Source organism: Ambystoma mexicanum, chromosome 4q (assembly GCF_040938575.1).
Source record: "Ambystoma mexicanum isolate Mex_15411 chromosome 4q, UKY_AmexF1_1, whole genome shotgun sequence".
NCBI lineage: Eukaryota > Metazoa > Chordata > Amphibia > Caudata > Ambystomatidae > Ambystoma > Ambystoma mexicanum.
Genome location: NC_090928.1, coordinates 334,093,320 through 334,112,404, shown reverse-complemented (window position 1 = coordinate 334,112,404; position 19,085 = coordinate 334,093,320). Strand labels below are relative to the sequence as shown.

The 19,085-nt window shown below is 47.2% G+C and overlaps 1 protein-coding gene across 1 annotated transcript in view; it reads left to right on the top strand.

Moving 5' to 3' along the window:
• RIOX1 (ribosomal oxygenase 1) overlaps positions 1-19,085 on the top strand; it is a 603,487-nt gene that overhangs the window by 298,484 nt on the left and 285,918 nt on the right. Inside the window, exon 8 of the mRNA XM_069607921.1 lies at positions 6,097-6,131. Within this exon, the coding sequence (XP_069464022.1) occupies positions 6,097-6,131 (35 nt within the window). The remainder of the gene's footprint in view (positions 1-6,096; positions 6,132-19,085) is intronic.

Genomic DNA, 19,085 nt, shown 5'->3' with positions numbered 1-19,085 from the left:
CGGCTCTTCTTGGTCATACTTTACTTTCATTTATTTCTAATGCGCAACCATAAACCCGTAGGTGTGAGGGCGCGGTCAAGACAGAAACATGGCATGTAACAAATGAGGTTCAGGCATTAAGGGGAGAACGATGTCTCACCAGGCAGAAAGGGCCAGGCGAAGAGACTGGCTACTTCTACACAACCAAGTTTTAAGCTCTTTTTTAAACATGCATAAGGACTGGTGGTTTCTCAAAGAAACTGGTAATGCATTCCACAAGGAGGGGGCTATGCCAAAAAAAAGGCTTCTCCCTGCACTTTCTTAGTTTTGCATCTAGGCAGAAATGAGAGATTTTGGTTCTTTGATCTCAAGCTTCTGTAGTTGGGTTTTTCCTGGATATGATCTTGTAATTAGGTCGGCATCGTACCCATTCGGCACTTAATGTGATTACCAGTAACCTGAATGTGATACGTGCCTCCACTGGAAGCCAATGAAGTGCGTGGCGAGAATGTTATGTGGGCGCGTGCGGTAAAACCTGAAACCACTCACCACACCATTTTGAACAACTTGAAGCTTATTGATAGAAGCCTTGCTAGCTCCTGCCTTTACGTGCTTACCAAATCTGAAGATGACTGCCAGAGGAGGGGCTTAGGGGGAGGACTGTCATTGGATGGGGACAGTATGACCCAGAGGACAGTGATTGGTTTAGAGGAGAAATAAAGTTTTGAAGTGAAAGTGATTTTTTTTTTCTTTTACCAAGGATCCCAAGCCTGACAGGTAATATTCATGAACTTGTGAATCCATGACAGAGCCGTGCTGGAGAACAATAGTTACAGGTAAGTAACTTAAACCTTATGCAAATAAGACAAATTTTCTGTAGCAGAATGCATTCTTCTGAGCCAATTTGTACACCCAAAATGCATTGCTCAGTTCCTCCTAATTGGGGGTGAACATCATGGATGGCCATTGGATAGCACTGTGACATGTGCGTCTTGTTGGCTGAAATGGCTTATTCTAGTGTCACATTTCAAGGAGAAAGGGTTTTTCAAGGGTTTTTTTCTTTTTTTACACAGTTTTATTTAACCAGATTTGGCTACAGCACAGAGGTCACAGCAACAGATGGCAACATTACATACACTTAGCATTGATTGGACAAATCCCTCAAATCACCCTCCCCTTCCCTATTTCATCCTTCCTGCTGTCCTATCTTATCTAAACTCTTTTGAACTTGTTCGGTGTCGTAAAACGCTCTAATTAGAATCGTTTGTGTGTTTGTGCTGGTTAGTTCTGATCAAAATCGTCTGGGAGGCTAGATATCCCAAAACGTGTGGTGTTGGTTATCCATGGAAAGCTGTAACTATCCCACACCTTGGACCACCACACGACTAGAAGGACTAGAATCAGGTCGTCATCTGATTTCCAAGGTAATGGGCCAAAATGTCGCCCACATAATTCCGATGGCAGAAATTATGAAATGTTTTTTTTTTTTAGACCGCCCTCCCCCCCCTTACACCACATGGGGGGGGGGGTATGTGATATAATAGTAATATGGGGTCGTGCGGGGGATGTAAAGGGACTTAAAAAAAAAAGTCAGCATTTTCGTCCATCGCAATTATGGGGGTTGCAGTCATCACATATATCCATTTCCAACCTTGTGCAATCATGATTCTTTCTGCTACTAACAGGTGGGTAACTAACTTTGCGGAAGAACCCGATTACGGATATATCCCAACCGAATATTCAACGTGTCCATGTTCAATTAGACTCCTGCCCCTTATCTCTTTGAGTGTTACTATTTATTCCAAAAGGCCCTGGCCATCGGGCAGTCCCACCTCATGTGAAAATAGGAGCCACAGAAGCCACATTAACGCCAGCAGTTTGGATCTAGGTTATGTTTGAATTTGTGTAATATGGCAGGGGTCGGGGTATTACCACCCATAGGTTAATTTGAACATGCACTCCCTATTTGTGATACATCTGGATGAAGAGCAATTTTGAGCCCAAATATCCAGCCATGTGAGATCTTCAATGGGATGACCTAAGTCGGTCTCCCATTTAGCCATATATTTCGGCTTGGTGGCTATAATCTGGCAATGCATCTCTGAGAGAATCCTTCCCTAATGTAACTTCCAGTGCAATGGGGGCCTGGAAAGCTGCTGATTTAACCCACGAGTGGACACCAATGGCTAATTTGCGAATACCAAAACCTCTCGGTGTCTGAAATGGAGAATTTCTCTTTACATTCGATAAAGGTTAGGGGCAAGGCATGTTTATACAATTGGAACAAATGTGCTTCAGTCAATCTTGTTTGCAATTATGAAAGTCCCTTTCTGTGAGCCCCTAGGTAAAGTGCAGATTCTTAAGTATGGCTGATAATGGGCCCAAACCAGGGGTTATTCCTTTGTTTCGCAAGGCTCTTCCCCAATAGTTAAGTGTAGCTTTCTTGTATGATAGAAGTGGGGACCGACTTGTCAGGGCTGTAGCGGCTATATGTGGCAAGTATATAAGGGGCGATTGTGTCATGGCCTGTTCTAGGCGCACCCATTGTTAGGGTGATTTTTCATTTTTATGCCAATTCTTCTCCACCTGTGAGACCCCCAGCACTTTTTGCTGGACTTCTGTATTTGTTGTGAGTGAGTGGGACTATTTTTCCCACTCACTCATTCTTTTATTCTGTCTGTCGGAATCTTTTGTAACACTTTTTTTTTTCATTTTTCCTTGGAGTCATGCTTTCCTCAAAGTTTCTATGGCATCTGTAATTTACTTTTGCAGCACACAGCACCTTCTGTGCAGTGTTGCTGGGGAGCTCTATGGGCTTCCCCTTTTATTTTATTTGTCCTTGTGAGAACACATGCTCCCAAAGATAGAGGGATACCTTTTGATACTTTCTTCATGTTGTATTGTCAGATAAGCACACACCACCTTATGTGAAGTGCTGAGGGGTTACACTGTATCCCCTTTCTCACTGCTCCTGTAACATTTATGTTACAGTGATGAACATACCTGAATGGCTGGTGGCAGTGGGTGTGTTCTACCCACTTTTGTGTCATTTATACCCACAAGCTGTGTTCATAGTTACGGTAATGCACAGATGAGTCACCATTGATCCACAATGGTCACTGTATTCCTTGTTTCACCTTTTCTTGTGTGCTTGTCCTTTGTTGGTCCTTCTTCTGCTGTGATGGCTGAGGGGGGGGGGTACTGGTTTGACTTTTATCTTCGGCGGGAATCCTTTGAGAATCCCGCCAAAGCTCCAGAGTGTCTGTGAGGACAGGAAGCAGGGGAGGACCCCGAACCTCTGATGGTTTTTGTCTTCTGGCATGCCTGCCTGGAACCAGTTCCAACTAGGCGGCTGGCTGTCCTAAAGGGACTGCCACCCCCCCCCCCCAAAGTTTGAATGTAGAATGAGTGCTGATTGGCTGGGGTTCCTGGATTTCTGGTGCACAGGCAGTCGACCACTGGAACTAAATCCAAAGAGGAAGAAGAGAGGAAAGGATGCCTGTAGCTACTTCCCACGACCAGAGATGCCTTCTGAGTGACCGCTGCTGTGCGACCCCTTCTTCCATGCGACAGAGGAGCTCCGACGGGGACGACTTAGGCTGTTGGGAACACCCAGACCTAACACGACCTGCAATTTGAGCCATGCCACGATGGCCTGCAATCTTCTGGGCTGCAAACCACCAATACCCTGGGACCTACAACCAACCTGCAGTGCATAGTCTTCCAAAGAACAAATCCTCCTGAAACTGTGGTGAACTCCTTCCGGACCTCCAGAGGCAAGATTCCACACTTCAAAGTCCCCGCACCAGATTGCTGGACTGAGCAAGCGAGGTGAATCGACCGGGAAGTAACCGTTCTTCACTGGTGTCTGAGAAAAGGTGCCACATCCACAGATACACGTTGGAGCACAAAGAATCCTTTGCTGAGGGTCCCCTCTCGCGACTGCTGCTGTGAAATCCCTTCAAGGGTGGTCCCCCCGCACCCTTTTGTCACCACAACTGGGGATCAGGAGAATGGGTCTGCAGCTGCTGCATCGTGAAGGCTTTCAGCTTCAGCATGTTCATCGCTCTTAAAGTACTGAGAGATTCTAGGTAATACTTACCTAGAGTCGTCCTGCCCACCCCTGTGTTGCTCATGTGGTCATTTGTGCATTTGGGTGTTTGTCTATACACGTTCGCCCAGGCCTAATGCTGGTGTGCATTCAAAGAGCCTTCTACAAAGTCCCTGTACACTTTTGAACAACTAAAAGATTAGTACTTACTTGTTACAGAAGAATCCTCTGGAGCTCTAACTTTCCTATAGCTGACTTTGAAGAAAACATACCAAGATAGGGATGGACTGCTAAACCCTTAAATTCTCTGAAAAGTATTCCAAGTCTTGAAAAATTATTACCTGCTTATGTTGATCTTGTAACTTCATTTTATTCCTGAAACAGAATAATCTACAAAGTTTACTATAACAGTGGTTTTACTTACCTTGAAGTGCATACTGCCATTCTATAAGTATTTTCATTTTACACTGTGGTTTACTTACCAGAAGTATTGCATTGGTTTTATATTGTATTTGCTAATTGTTATAATACCTTTCTGAAGATTTCTCTTTGCCTCTGTACATATATAATAAACTAATATTTATATATAACCTTAGAGTGTATAAGTGTTTGTTTGGACCATATGTATGTTAAAAGTTCTGTGTACCTTCCTACAGCCCTCTCTCCCCCTAAGATAAGCCTGGCTGCTCTGCCATCGCTAATTAACTTGAGTGGCGCAGGCCTAGACTATGAGTTGGAGTTCTGTGTTGCTCAAGGGATATATGGTCCTGAATAGGTGGACTTTAGAAAAACTGCCCTAACAGGAATAGACTGCTCTTTCTCTATAATTCTCTAACTTCCGTTCCTATGCATCTAGTAAATGTTTTTCTTAGAAGTTGCTTGTTATTGGAGGTTTTGAGGTCTGGGAGGCGGGGGAAGGCCAGAATTGGAGGAGGAGTTTAGGATGGTTAGGGCTGAAAAGGCATCTCTGGTCGAAGTGAACATCTCTTTGGCTGTTATTCTGTGGTGATCGTTCTCCTGGCAGTGGTGACGAAGTCCTCAATTTCTCATTGAATGGCTTCCTGGTTTCTGAATTGTTTTGCAAGAAACGGTATATAGGCGATAAGGGCCAAGCCTATTTCGTCAGCGTTCCAATATTGTCCTTACCAGTGCCACCTCCTGGGCAGCCTCCATGCATACTCATGCATTTAGTAAATCTTTCTCCATGAAGCTAGATATATTCATCATTGTAGTTTCCTTGCTGGTACTTTGTCACCCTCTCGTCCAGTAAACCGCTCACATTTTGGTGTGGCAAAGAGCGAAAAACTGAGGTGGAGGGAGCAGTCACCCACATATGGGCAGATCATACAACGCAAGAACCTTCAGGGCTCCTTTTTCCAAGTACGGCATATTTCAGAGCAAGAGTGTTCTGGTGTGCCGCCCTTTCACCTGGACATTCCGGAGTATAGACGAAAGGGGCCCTGAAGATTGGCACTAACTGCAGTGAGTAACTTGTACCGGCTTGTGTTTATATTGTATATATTTGGTTGTATACATTTCATTTGTATTTGCGCTGAAAACTAAGGAGAATATCAGGATGTGTCAGCATGAGTAAGAGGAAGAAGTACAGAGTAAGCCGAGGAAAAGGATGAAGTGATTTGGGTACTGTAGGTCAGTCACAATGAGTTATAATTGCCTGCCTTTGGAATTGTCTATATGGTTTTCCGAGAGTTTAATGTGACTAAAGCTGTTCTTTGTTGTTGATTCTGTTATTGTGGCTATCCAATGAGCTTTATTGGCCGAGAGCCTCTTTGAGCAGCTAATTTGCTAGCATACATCCAACAACTGTCTTCACTATTGCAATGGGGGGTATCTCAATGTCACTTTGTAAAAAATAATACATGATGTTTGATACAAAATTGGTTCAGGGCCTCAAATGTTTTATCTTTTTGGACTGCCACTTGAAAGATTTTGATAGATCCACAGTCTCTTTGCCAGTTGTGAAACTATAGAGGTGTCCACAAGCTCTGATTTGCTTTCAGTCCTACTTACATTGCTGATTTCTTTTCTTTCTGTTCAACCTTTAGGAAAAGCACTGAAATATTGCCACAGTTTTCAAGTAGTAAGTATAGTTGTGTTTCTCGCCTTGGGTGATTTATGACACAGCAGTTGTCTGTTTATCGTTATAAGTCTCGATACATCATTAACGCCTACTGTAATTTCATGTTTATTCTTCTGATGTTTGTCAAAATGGCCATCTGCTGCCGGCATTTCAGGCTTTCTTACTAAACCTACACCTACATGACAATTTATTAAAATAATATTGTGCAAAGCTGCAAAAAATGGTCAACAGACATGGTGTTGCGTTTACTTTCCTGTAACAGAAAGAACACTGAAGTACAGTGCACTGAAATAATGTTGTCAATTAATCCAAGTGGTGAAAGCTAAAAAAAGAATGCACAATTGCAAAGCTTATCAAAATGTTAATTTCTCTCACCAGATGAGGATTCTTTCAGTCTAAAAGCTACTTCTAGTGTTCAGAATTATAGCTTCGCTCCCAGCTTTAAAAAAAAAACTCCCATTATAAATACTCTGATTGAAAGAAGGGGCTCCAGAAGCCTACAGGGGAATGATCTCTCCTCTTGGCATCCTCTTCCCACCTCCACTGCCCTCTTGCATTTACCCCAAAATGCAGAACAGTACCTAATATATAGAATTTCTGTATCAATGTGTCATCTGTTAGTCTGTGGTGCCCTGACTGAATGTTTCTAGATCCATGCCCCCCGTTTCTAAATGGTTACCCATCTAACACGCAACCATTTTAAATGCATCTGTCAAGGAATTACTCTGCTCTGTTACTGTCTTTATTTACAGTGTTTCTTGTAAAAAGTGCTCACAAATAGTCTATTGTTTCAAACATGGAGGCCGTCTTAATGGCAGAAGTTGATGGACCAGCACAAAAGTGGCAAAACGATAGCAGAAGTGGTGAAGCTGTAATCTGATGTGCCTGATCCAGTATCGTTGGTATGATTCAACTGACATTTTGAGTTTAGCAAGAAAGTGCCCTCATTTTTAAAGTTAGTCTGGAAACTGTATGTGCCCATCGTATGGCATGTGTTTCCAGTACTCGACGATGGAAAGTGTTAAGATGGATTATCAGAATCCACCTTGAGGGTGAATTCTGGGAGGCCAACCTATTCTGGTGAACAGAAAAGACACTGAATGCTAGCCAAACCCAGGTAGGGGCGCAGACCGGTACGGCTTAGAGTCAGGAGGGTTACAATGAGAAACACAGAGCACTCCGATAATTCCAGTTAGACAGATATTATTAGGCCTTTAAGATTCATTATAAAACTCAATTAGAGTGGCAAGATGGAGAGGGGGAGCAGAGAACATTGTCCCCTGGAACATACTGGACCGCACAGTGAGCCATATAAAACAACCATCACACACCACCCTGCCACCAACCACTCACCCGCACCAGCTGCTCTCACCCTCTCCGAACAACATAGCACGTCCAACTCGCGCTTCCCCAGTCTCAGCGGAGCAAGAGCAGCTCTGGCCAAAACCCCAGGCTCCACAGCCCCTCTCACCCACACCCCTTGGACTGTCCAAAAGCCAAGGAAAGGCCTGGACCAAAGGCACTTTATGCCCCTCCTAGCATCACCCATTCTACAGCCCAGATCGCAAACACTATAGGACCCAAACCTCCCCACCCACACCCCTTGCCTTCATCTCCCCACCCACACCCACTGCCTTCATCTCCCATTCCCGTAGTTACACCTTCTCCACACTGCACCTCCCCCTCACCCTGCTCCACCCACCTCTTTGCACCCCCTCACTCCAGCCCCCCTACCACTCACAACCCTACCCGCCCAGCACCTAAAAGGACACCCCACCAACTATCCTGCATACTCATCAATGCCAGGTCAGTCTCCAAAAATAAATTCAACTTCTGATGTTTGTTAATCTGCTTAGAATCACATGCTGTGCATAGGTCCGACATCCAGTGGTCACTGCGGAGTATTGCATTTTGTTTTTCGTAGTCGAAAAGGGGACGTCGACAAGGCGTATCTGAAACACTATCCCTATAGTGACGTGCGTTGTACCCACAATCCCTCACGCGTCGAGGTCCCTCAGATTGTTTTTTTCCGCCCAGCTTCTGGTCGCCTTCACGCGGAGCTCCTCGAGAGACATTGCAACTCCTCGACCTTTGGTCGTTTTTTCTCTAATATTAATAATCCCTCCCTCGACGCAGTTGTAAGCTGTTCTCCGCCGAAAAGAATCTTCGACGGAGGGTCGAGCGGAAGAAATCCTTCGGCGCTGCCGAACACGTGGCCTGGCCTCGCAGGCCATATACAGTAGGGAGAGTGGGGTCGTGGGACATCTCTGGGTCTTTTCTGAGAATGCCTTTCCCTTTCCCCTTCCTTTCCCTTGGGGTGTTTATCGCGATTTATTGCCTCGGCTATGGAGAGGACACCGTTTAGGTTTGCCCACTTTGTAAAGGCAAATTCACTTGGAAGGACAAGCACTCACGGTGTAACCGCTGCTTGCCCCTCGATCACAAGGAGGAAAGGTGCGCGGCTTGTCGGCTTCTTAAGCCTAAAACTCTAAAAGACCGAAGGGTTAAAAGGTGGGCGGCCTACGCGATGTCGAAGGCCGAAGGTTCACCCGCCGCTGCTACCACCGACAGTGACGAGGAACGCGATAACATGACCTCCGCTACGGAAGTCGAAACCCCCTCTAAGGAGCGCTTACGCGCTTCGTCGTCTGTCCCCGGCCCCGACGGGCTCGGCTCACGCCCTGCTTATGGGGATGAACACCCCGGCGACACAGACGCACACAAAGATCCACATAAACACACAACCCACGGCTCTTCTTCGACTAAGTCGAAAAGACCTTCGGCGCCAAAGGAGACGCAGGTTCCACCGGCGGCCTCCTCGGACCGTTCGGGTTCGAAGCCCCTCTCGCAACCGCAGCCGCGACCTGCGACTGGGCTTTCGGCAAACAAGGGCGCTGCCACCAAACCATCGGCCGGTGCGCATCAACAGAAAGCGCAGACGGCCGTAGAGCGTTCGATACCCATAGCGTCGAAAACTCAAGCTTCCGCCGACAAACGAGTCGCCGACAAGCGAGTCGCCGATAGCTTAGCAAGGATCGCTGTAGCCGACGCCCAAAAGCGTACGCCGAAGATTTCGTCGAGCGTTACGCATAAGTTAAAGGATACGCCGAAAAAGCCCGAAGGGAAACAGGGACTACCCCCTTCAGGCAGGGAGTCTCCCGACACACCAGAAGGTTTTTCGGAGGGCGACGGGACACTTTCCTCGATGCTTTGGGAGAGGTCGAGCCATTTCGAGTTAGATAACCCTATGTTTCCCCCGCCAGACCGCTCTGGGGTACCCCATGAAACTATGGAAAGACTCCACCTCTGTATGGAGAGGATGGAAAAGTTCATGAGCACCCAGGCCTCTCAAACACACAAGAGGACCAGAGAAGGGCCTCAGGAGGACCCCAGGGCCAAAAATCCGAGGCTAGTCGATCCCCAGCAGGACACAGCCTCATACTTCCAAGATGTATATGACCTCACTGGGGAGGAGCAAGACTTCGAGGAAGAAGATGATTTCATGGACAATGAAGAACAGAACCAGGAGGAATGTCTGGAAGACAGAACAGACATTATAGAAGAAGGCTTCGGGGTTAACCCAGAAGAGGGACCTTCACACCCCTGGCAATCACCATCAGTGTATTCCGACACTGATGTCCTAAACCTAACTCCTCCGGACAATTCTCCAGTTAGGAACACGTCTCCAATTGACGATCAGCCGACGTTCAATGCACTGTTGCGCAGAGCAGCAGCGCATTTCGAACTCGACACCGGGGAACTCTCTCCAGAATTGGACTTTGTAGAAAGAGTGATTAAGGAAAAACCCCCGGTCAGCCAGACCATTCCACTCCTCGCTTCAGTGAAGAGAAGGATCATACCTTCGCTGTCCACTCCCGCTATGATCAGAGGGGTCAATCCACGGATTGAAAAACTTTTCACTCCTTCACCCTCAGACCCCCTCTACATTAGGGGACATTCCATTCCTGATTCCCTAGTGGTTTCTAATACTAGAAAGAGGGCAGGGGTACCACTTTCCACCAGTGAGGCACCCCCTGACAAGGAGGGCAAGAGGCTATATGCCCTTGCAAAAAGAGTTACTTCCTCGGCTGCCTTCTCAGCAAGAATTGCCAACAACAATTCCTTGCTTGCAAGCTACGCAGACGCGCAGTGGGCCAAACTGCGAAAAGACGCCGAGGAAGCACCGGAGCCTTTACGTACGCGCCTACTGTCAACTATTGGCGAAGGAACCCAAGTGAACCAGAGCATTGTTAAAAACTCTCTGGACGCGGCAGAAACAGCAGGACGTTCCTTGGTACAAGGAATACTCCTAAAGCGCCATGTATGGCTGCGCAACTCAGGCTTTAAACCAGAGACACAGGCGTCTTTGATAAATAAACCTGTCGAGGACGCTAACCTCTTCGGAGAAGCGGTAGATGAAGCCCTAGAGATGGCTAAAAAAGAGTTCGACACTATCAAGACTCTCGACCAGATCTCTAAGCCCACTACCAGGCGCGGCTATGGCAACAAACGCTTTTTTCGTGGCCAACGCCAACACCAACAACAAAATCAACATCAGCAATACCCTGCCACCAATTACCAAACCAATAGTGGTCAGTACAGCCAAAGAGGCCAACGCCGGGGCAAAGGGAGGGGTCGGGGATCCACCCCCAGAGGCTCCCAAGCCCCCAACAACTCCAAGTGACGCGAAGATTCGCGTCCCCTCCCATGCAACACCGGTCGGGGGCCGGATAACATCCTTTCTTCCTGCATGGGAGGAGATAACGTCAGACCGTTGGGTACTGTCCACCGTAGCCCACGGATACTGTATCGAATTCAACAGTTCCCCATCCTACAGACCCCCGAGGGGACGTCGCATGACACCGGAACATCTTGCCATCCTTCTCCAAGAAGTACAACAACTACTGGAAAAAGGAGCCATAGAGGTCGTGCCTCTATCTCAGGTAACGGAAGGTATTTATTCAGTGTACTTCCTTGTACCCAAAAAGGATCTAACCATGCGCCCTGTATTAGATCTGCGCCCAGCGAACAACTTTATCAAACCCCAAAAGTTTCGTATGGTAACCTTACAGGAAGTAATCCCACTGCTTTCTCAGGGAGATTACATGACAACATTGGACATGAAAGATGCATACTTTCATATTTTAATGTTGCCAGCGCACAGAAAATACCTCAGGTTCATGATAGAGGGCAAACACTACCAGTTCAAAGTGCTACCCTTCGGCATAGCATCAGCACCAAGGGTATTCACGAAGGTGCTGGCAGTGGCAGCGGCCCACCTGCGCAGGTTGTCCATCCCAGTTTACCCTTACCTCGACGACTGGCTCATAACAGGGGATTCTTACGAAACATGCTTCTCCAATACCCAAAACACAGTAGACCTTTTGTTCCAATTGGGCTTCTCCATCAACGAAAAGAAGTCCAGTTTAGACCCCAGTCAAATCAAACAATTCCTAGGGGCTCTAATTCAAACAAAGGACGGCCTCGTCTTCCCCTCCAAAGAGAGGGTCCAAAACATGCTGTTTCAAATCCCTCAATATGTAACCGGTCGAGAGGTGACGGTACGCAAAGCAATGCGCTTGCTAGGAATGATGGCGTCGTGTATTTATTTGGTACCTCACGCGCGCCTGCGCATGCGCCCAATGCAAGAGTGGCTCAACAGCCAGTGGTGTCAGGCCAGCGGACTATGGGAGGATCTAGTTGTGGTCTCGCAGGCCTTAGTTCTCTCGCTACGGTGGTGGACAAAGGAAAACATGGAAAAAGGGAAACCCTTTGCCACACCCGCGGCGGAAGCCACTCTAACCACAGACGCATCCCTCACAGGATGGGGGGCGCACCTATCCCATCAGACTGCTCACGGAGTGTGGACTCCGAACGTAGCATCCAAACACATAAATCTACTGGAGCTACTAGCTGTGTTCAAGGCGCTAAGAGCCTTCCAGGAACACCTACAAGGCAAAACAGTAATGGTCCTTACAGACAGCACCACAGCCATGTACTACATCAACAAGCAAGGGGGCACCCACTCTCCAGGCCTGTCCAAGCTGGCCCAGAATATATGGAAGTGGGCTCTCAGACAGGACATGTTCCTACTATCACTACATCGCAACCCTGGAAAACTCACAATGCCTAAGTTACGCCTCCAGGTACCCCCAGAACCAATCCAAGGGGAACGGTCTGTCGATGCAATGGTCAGGGAAATTTGTTTACGCTTTTCCCCCCGACTCCCCTTCTCAACAAAGTGGTGCACAAGATGCACCAGGAACAAGTGACCATGATACTAGTGGCCCCAATGTGGGCACGACAACCATGGTTCGCTCACTTGATGGAGATGTCTCTATCCCCCCCAGTAAAACTCCCCTGCCCGTACAACATGCTGTCTCAGGACAAAGGCAGGACTCTGCATCCATGCCCCCAGAACATGAACTTAGCAGCTTGGCTCCTGAGATCATAGAGTTCGGACATCTACAACTCCCGCAAAGATGCATGGACATCCTCAGGGAAGCCCGAAAACCGAACACTCGCCACTGCTATTCTAGCAAGTGGAAAAGATTTGTCATCTGGTGCAGGAGTAAAAGCATCAACCCTATTGACTGCTCTCCCACACATGTGGTCCTATACCTGACCCACCTATTGGATTCAGGTCTAGTGTTTAACTCAATTAAAGTCCACCTAGCTGCACTTTCTGCATACACCACTTCCCAACTCAAAGTGTCGTGGTGGAGGATCCCTGTTATAAAGGCCTTCATGGAGGGAGTAAAGAGAATACACCCCCCGATAGCTGACCCAGCTCCCGGATGGGACCTTAATGTGGTACTTACCAGACTCATGGGCTCTCCATTCGAACCCATGCACAAAGCATCTCTTAAACACCTCACGCTTAAGACTGCTTTTTTAATAGCTATCACCTCCATCAGGAGAGTAAGTGAACTTCAGGCTCTTTCTATTCTAGACCCCTTCGTTACAGTTCACAAAGATAAAGTGGTTCTACGCACTCACCCTAGGTTTGCTCCGAAATTTATTTCTAAATTCCACGTAAACCAATCTATAGAACTACCAACGTTCTTTCAAAATCCTTCCAATTTGGGAGAAAGGACTCTGCACACACTAGATGTACGCAGAGCGGTCATGTTCTACATGGAAAGAACCAGACCACTGAGGAAGACTAATCAGTTCTTCGTCTCGGTGGCAGCAGGAAGAGAAGGAGATGCAGTTTCAAAATCCACTATTTCTAGATGGATTGTTCAATGCATCACTCTCTGCTATACTCTTGCTAAGAGAGAACTGCCCTTTAGGCCAAGAGCACACTCTACTCGAGGCACGGGGGCATCCATAGCATTCATTGCAAATGTTCCCCTTGAGTCCATCTGCAAAGCGGCTACCTGGAGTTCTGTGCACACCTTTACAAAACACTACTGTCTAGATACACACTCTAGATCTGACTCCCAGGTGGGACAGGCAGTATTACGACACCTTTTCTCTACTGTTCCTTCTCATAACCCACCGCCAACTCCGGGTACTGCTCGCTAGTCTATGCACAGCATGTGATTCTAAGCAGATTAACAAACATCAGAAGAGAATGCATTACTTACCGTAAAAGCATTTCTGATGATTGTATCTGCTTAGATTCACATGCGCCCGCCCTTCCTCCCCGCTCGGATGGAAGGAACATAGACTTCCTTTATATATCTCTCTCTTTTCTGTACTCACTCACGTCTATAAGGCTCCCTCAGGGCAGAAAAATACAAACAGAGGGACCTCGACGCGTGAGGGATTGTGGGTACAACACACGTCACTATAGGGATAGTGTTTCAGACACGCCTTGTCGACGTCCCCTTTTCGACTACGAAAAACAAAATGCAATACTCCGCAGTGACCACTGGATGTCGGACCTATGCACAGCATGTGAATCTAAGCAGATACAATCATCAGAAATGCTTTTACGGTAAGTAATGCATTCTCATCTCTGACCTCATCACAGAAGAAAACCCAGACATCCTTTTCATTACTGAGACCTGGCTAGCGGACGACTACGAGCCCATTGCGCACAAGAACTTCCCACCCGGCTACAACCTTACTGTCCATAACAGATCGCAAAGGGGTGGAGGACTTTCGATACTACACAAACACCAATTCCCACTAATAATTAAGGACACCTCAACCAACACCAGAGACTACGAATCCATCATGGTAAAACTGCAACTCTCACCTTCCACCTCGCACAGCTTCCTACTCATCTACAGACCGCCCGGCTACAACTAAAAACCTCCTACATCAAACCCATCCTCAAAAAACCTACTCCTCCCCCAGAACTACCGGCCAATCTCCAACACACAGTTCATGGCCAAACTCATGGACCACGCAGCATGCAAGCAGCTTGGCCTATTCACTGAAGCCAACAACCTCCTAGACCTGGTGCAATTGGACTTCAGGCCGCTCTGAGGAACAGAATCCTCCCTAACCTCGATCTAGGACGACCTAAAAAGAACAGCGAACGCAGAAGGCTGTGCTGTACTCATCCTACTTGTCCTCTCCGCAGCCTTCGATACCATTGATTACACTATCCTACTAGACAGGCTGCAAACACTAGGAATCAGAAACACGACCCTCTTATGGATCTCCTCTTTCCTCTCAAATCGCTCACAAATCATGGACCTCCACCCATTCACATCCACCTTACGACCAGTAAAAAACTCTGTCGCTCAAGGAGCATCCCTATCTCCCCTAATCTTCAACTTCTACCTAAAACCCCCTGCAAGCAATCATCCGCTCCCACAATCTTACTTGGTACAACTACGCAGACGACACCCAGATCATCCAATTCCAGATCATCCTTAAAATCCGGACCTGTCATCATGCCTCTCAGATATTGACCACTGAATGACGACCAACCACCTCATCTTCAACCCTGGGAAAACTGAAATCCTACTTTGCGGGAAAACAGCCCTCCTTCCTCAACCGATTCCGTGGCCTCAATAACTAGGACCCGCACCGGCAGCTTCAAATGTGGTAAAAAACCTTGGATGCACATTGGACAGACTTATCACTCACCCGACACACCACCTCCATATCTAAAACCTGTTTCTTCCATCTACGGATTCTCAGGCATATTTTCCCTTACCTCACCTATCCTCACCGCTTCTCGGCCATCAACTCCATCATCCTGTCCCGCTTAGACTACGCAAACTGCCTCTACCTAGGCGCTCCACCGTTTCAACTAAGGAAACTCCAAAGAATCCAAAACGCTGCTGTACGCCTGTTCATTAACCTACCTCCCAGAGAACATATCAGCCCTACACTAAAAGTCCTCCATTGACTCCCGATTGGTCGACGCACTACCTTTAAAGCCATGTGCATCACCCACCGTGCCATCCAAACCGGTCCGGAATACCTTCAAGACAAAATCCTGCGCTACCAGCCCTCAAGGAGTCTCGGATCTCGCACAGCATATCGCCGAATGGTCCGACTTCACAACTCCTCCAGGCTGGGCAGATACTCGTTATCTGTCCAAGCGCCGATTATGTGGAATTCCCTACCCCTACACATTCGCAATACTGAAAATCTCCTGATATTCAGAAAGGCCCTAAAAACCTGGCTTTTCCCAACATCCTCTTGAATCCCTCCCCCTCTCTAAACTATATTGCTGAACCCAACATTCCTATACACCAATTACAGCACAGATGCCGGAAGCATTCGCAGAGGCTCACCTTGACAAACTATCGCCCCATGTACAACAACATTCCTACGAAATAAATACTGCAGTAAAGCCAGCAGCATTCGCTGAGGCACACCGCAATAAACCTTACTCCTCCTCAAATTACAACACGGATAACAGCAGCGTTCGCATCCGCTCACTTTGACAAACTATCGCCCACATCCACAACAACACTCCTACCCGATAAATACACCAGGAAAGCCGCCAGCATTCGCTGAGGCACACCGCAATAAACCCCACTCCGCTGAAGAAAAACATTCACTTCTGCCCTCTAAATATCTCATGAATGACAGCAGCTTGCAAAGGCACTCCACAACAAACCTTTACCCTCACAGTTGTCCTCCCTCTTCCCCTATCGTCGTCCTCATCCCCACGCCCTCCACCCTGCGGCACTCTCCCTTGCTGCTCAGACTTTCACTCCAGGGAGACCACGAACAATGAGACGATGCCATCCACATTGGACTAAGAAAAAGAACACTGCAGCTGAACTACATTAAAGCATACGGTACGTATACCTTACACCACGTCTGTGGACACAAGCCGTAGGCACGGTCAAACATCCATGCACCATAGAATGCAGCTACGGCTATGCCATTCCGGTCTAGCAGCGCACATAGCAGTCCACACTGAAACCCCTGACATACCTCAACACCTTTGCCGCTAGCATACAGCAACTACCAACGAAAAGAACATTCGGTATAGCTGGGCACACATCGAATCTTCAGCAGTAGCACTTTATCCTAAGCCACCAACAGCACCCACCGACGTGCCTGACCTTTGGGCTGCTTAGTGGAGCCTAGCCAGCCACCAAGTCCTAAGCCGGCGAAAATGCAAACACGCATCTCTTCATCTAAACTCTTAGAACCTCCACCACATTGACTGCGGTCAAGGAGGGCGTTCCAATCACAATGCGCATTGAGGCCATACAAATGGGGAAAGAGCGCTATATAAGTAACCCAATACAATAGGCAATGAAAACGACATGTACGTTTTATTACACAACTACTATCGTATACAAATGTGCATTCACCATCAGGAGTTCTATTAGAGAACAGCAACAATTATCTTCATAAACAGTTACGCAATAGTTAGTCAAGTTAGAAGCAACACTGTAAATGACTATGGGGTGTAAAGCAAGTGAGAATAAAAAAACAGTAGGTTTCTGTGAGTAGAATTCCTTTTTGTGTAAAATGTTCTCTTCCTGTGAGTCCCCCAGCACTTTTTGCAGGGACTCTGTTGAGTGAGTTGTACCCTTTTTCCACACTCAGTCAGGCTTTTACTCTGTACTTGGGAACCTTTTGTAGCTTGTTTTGATACCATCTTTTGGAGCTATGCTTTCCTCCAACATTTATGGCATCTGCAATTTATTATTGCAACACAAAGAACATTCTGTGAAGCGTTATTTTCTGTAATAACATTTTGTTATCGGAGCAGCTTTTCATCCGACCTGACCTCTAATTTCTGGATTTGGCACACCCAACCTTCTGTGGAGTACTGAGGGGACACAATGTATCCCCCTTCCCACTTAATCTGTAACTTTCTAGTTACAGTGCCAAGTTCATCCAAGTGGCGGTGGCAGTGGATACTTTCTACCAACTTTTGTGAACTTGTGTTGCAGGCTGCCTTTGCAGCTGTAACAGTGGACACCATTCCCCTAAAATGGTGGCTGTACTTTTTTCTCACCAACTCTTGCTGACTTGTCCTTTGAGCCGCCTTCTACCTAGCAGGGTGGGGGTGGTCTTGATTAGTCTTTTGTCTTTTGCAAGTTTGCCTTGGAAAGCTAGCCAAGGCCCTTGGGGTGTCTGAAAGGAAAGGAAGTGACCGAAACGCCCCTGGTGTTTGTCAACAATGTGCCTGCTCGGACCAGGTCCAACTGGGAGTCTGCCCCCAGCCCCACAGCCCATCTCCCAGTATTGCAGGAGAGGCTTTTTGTGCGATTAGTGGGCTTAGCCAATTCTTCAGCATAAAAGGAGAGAGTCTTGGAGCTAAACCCCAGAGTCGACCACTGGACTGAAGATCCAACAAAGAAGATGGACGTCTGCAGCCACTTCCAGTGACCCGCCACAGCTGCCTGAGTAACCGCTGTGTCCAAACATCAATATCTGAATGACAGTGAAGACCCAAAAAGGACGACTTCCTCCACTGACCAAGACCAACTTCAAGTTGATCCATTCCTGGATGAGCTGCGACCTCCCCTGCCTGCAATTCCAGAATACCCATGGTCCTGTGCCATTTTGTGGTGCAACTTCTGCTGAAGGCCGGTTCCATCTGTAACTTGGCAGACATCCTTCTGGACCTCCAGTGACTGGAATCCTGCTCCTGAAGGTCCCCTCAGCCGAGAGGAGGACCAAGAAAGGGTACAAACTCCACCGCATTATAACCGATCTGCATCCAAATCCTGTGAAGGGCTCCAACACATCTGTGCTGCAAAACTCCACTGCTAGGCATCCCACTGCTAGAATGCGTCCGTCTGCTCCCTTCAAAGGACCTTCTTCAACCTCCCAGTCCAAGAAACCCAAACAGGGGACAACTTTCGCCTCACCTGGTGGCCCGACCTGCTGCAGCAAATTCTTCACTGAAAAGGAACTGTCTCAGGCCTTGGTGCTTACCTTCTTGGTCTTGCTGTGTTCTACTGCTCCAGGAGGACTGCAGTTAAGCTGTTACTTGTACCCCTCTTCCGGACTCTGTACGTCCCTTTCGAGTGAGAAACCCATTGGGCCTATCTTAGCTATAAACTATTGTACTTTCATGCAAACAAGAGTACTTTTTCATAGACTTTTCTCTGCTTACTATTCACCTGCTTCCTTCCCCCCTAGTCCTTAGTCACTGGGCCCCCAGTGGCCCCCTTGACTCTGTGAACCTCACCTCAACTAGCATAGGGTTGGACATCTGATGCATGGTTAAGCAGGGGTTCATTTAAGTTGGCAATCTAACAGTTTGCTCATCTGTTACAAGAGTTTTCATATTACTTTAATCCTGCTTTGATTTAAAGTGTGCCTCCTGTTATTCCATCCTGATTTAAAGCATATAACCTTTTATTCTATTGTTATTTTACTGTGAATAGTACTTGCATTGCTTCACATCCATAACCTTAGTGTATATAAAATAAATGTTATTTTTATATAACTTTTAGTGTGTCAGTGTTTCCTTGAACTACATTGTATGCTCTGAGTTCTGTGTGCCTTCCTACAGTCCTCTTCCCTCCTCGAGTAAGCCTTGTTGCTCAGCAATTGCTACCA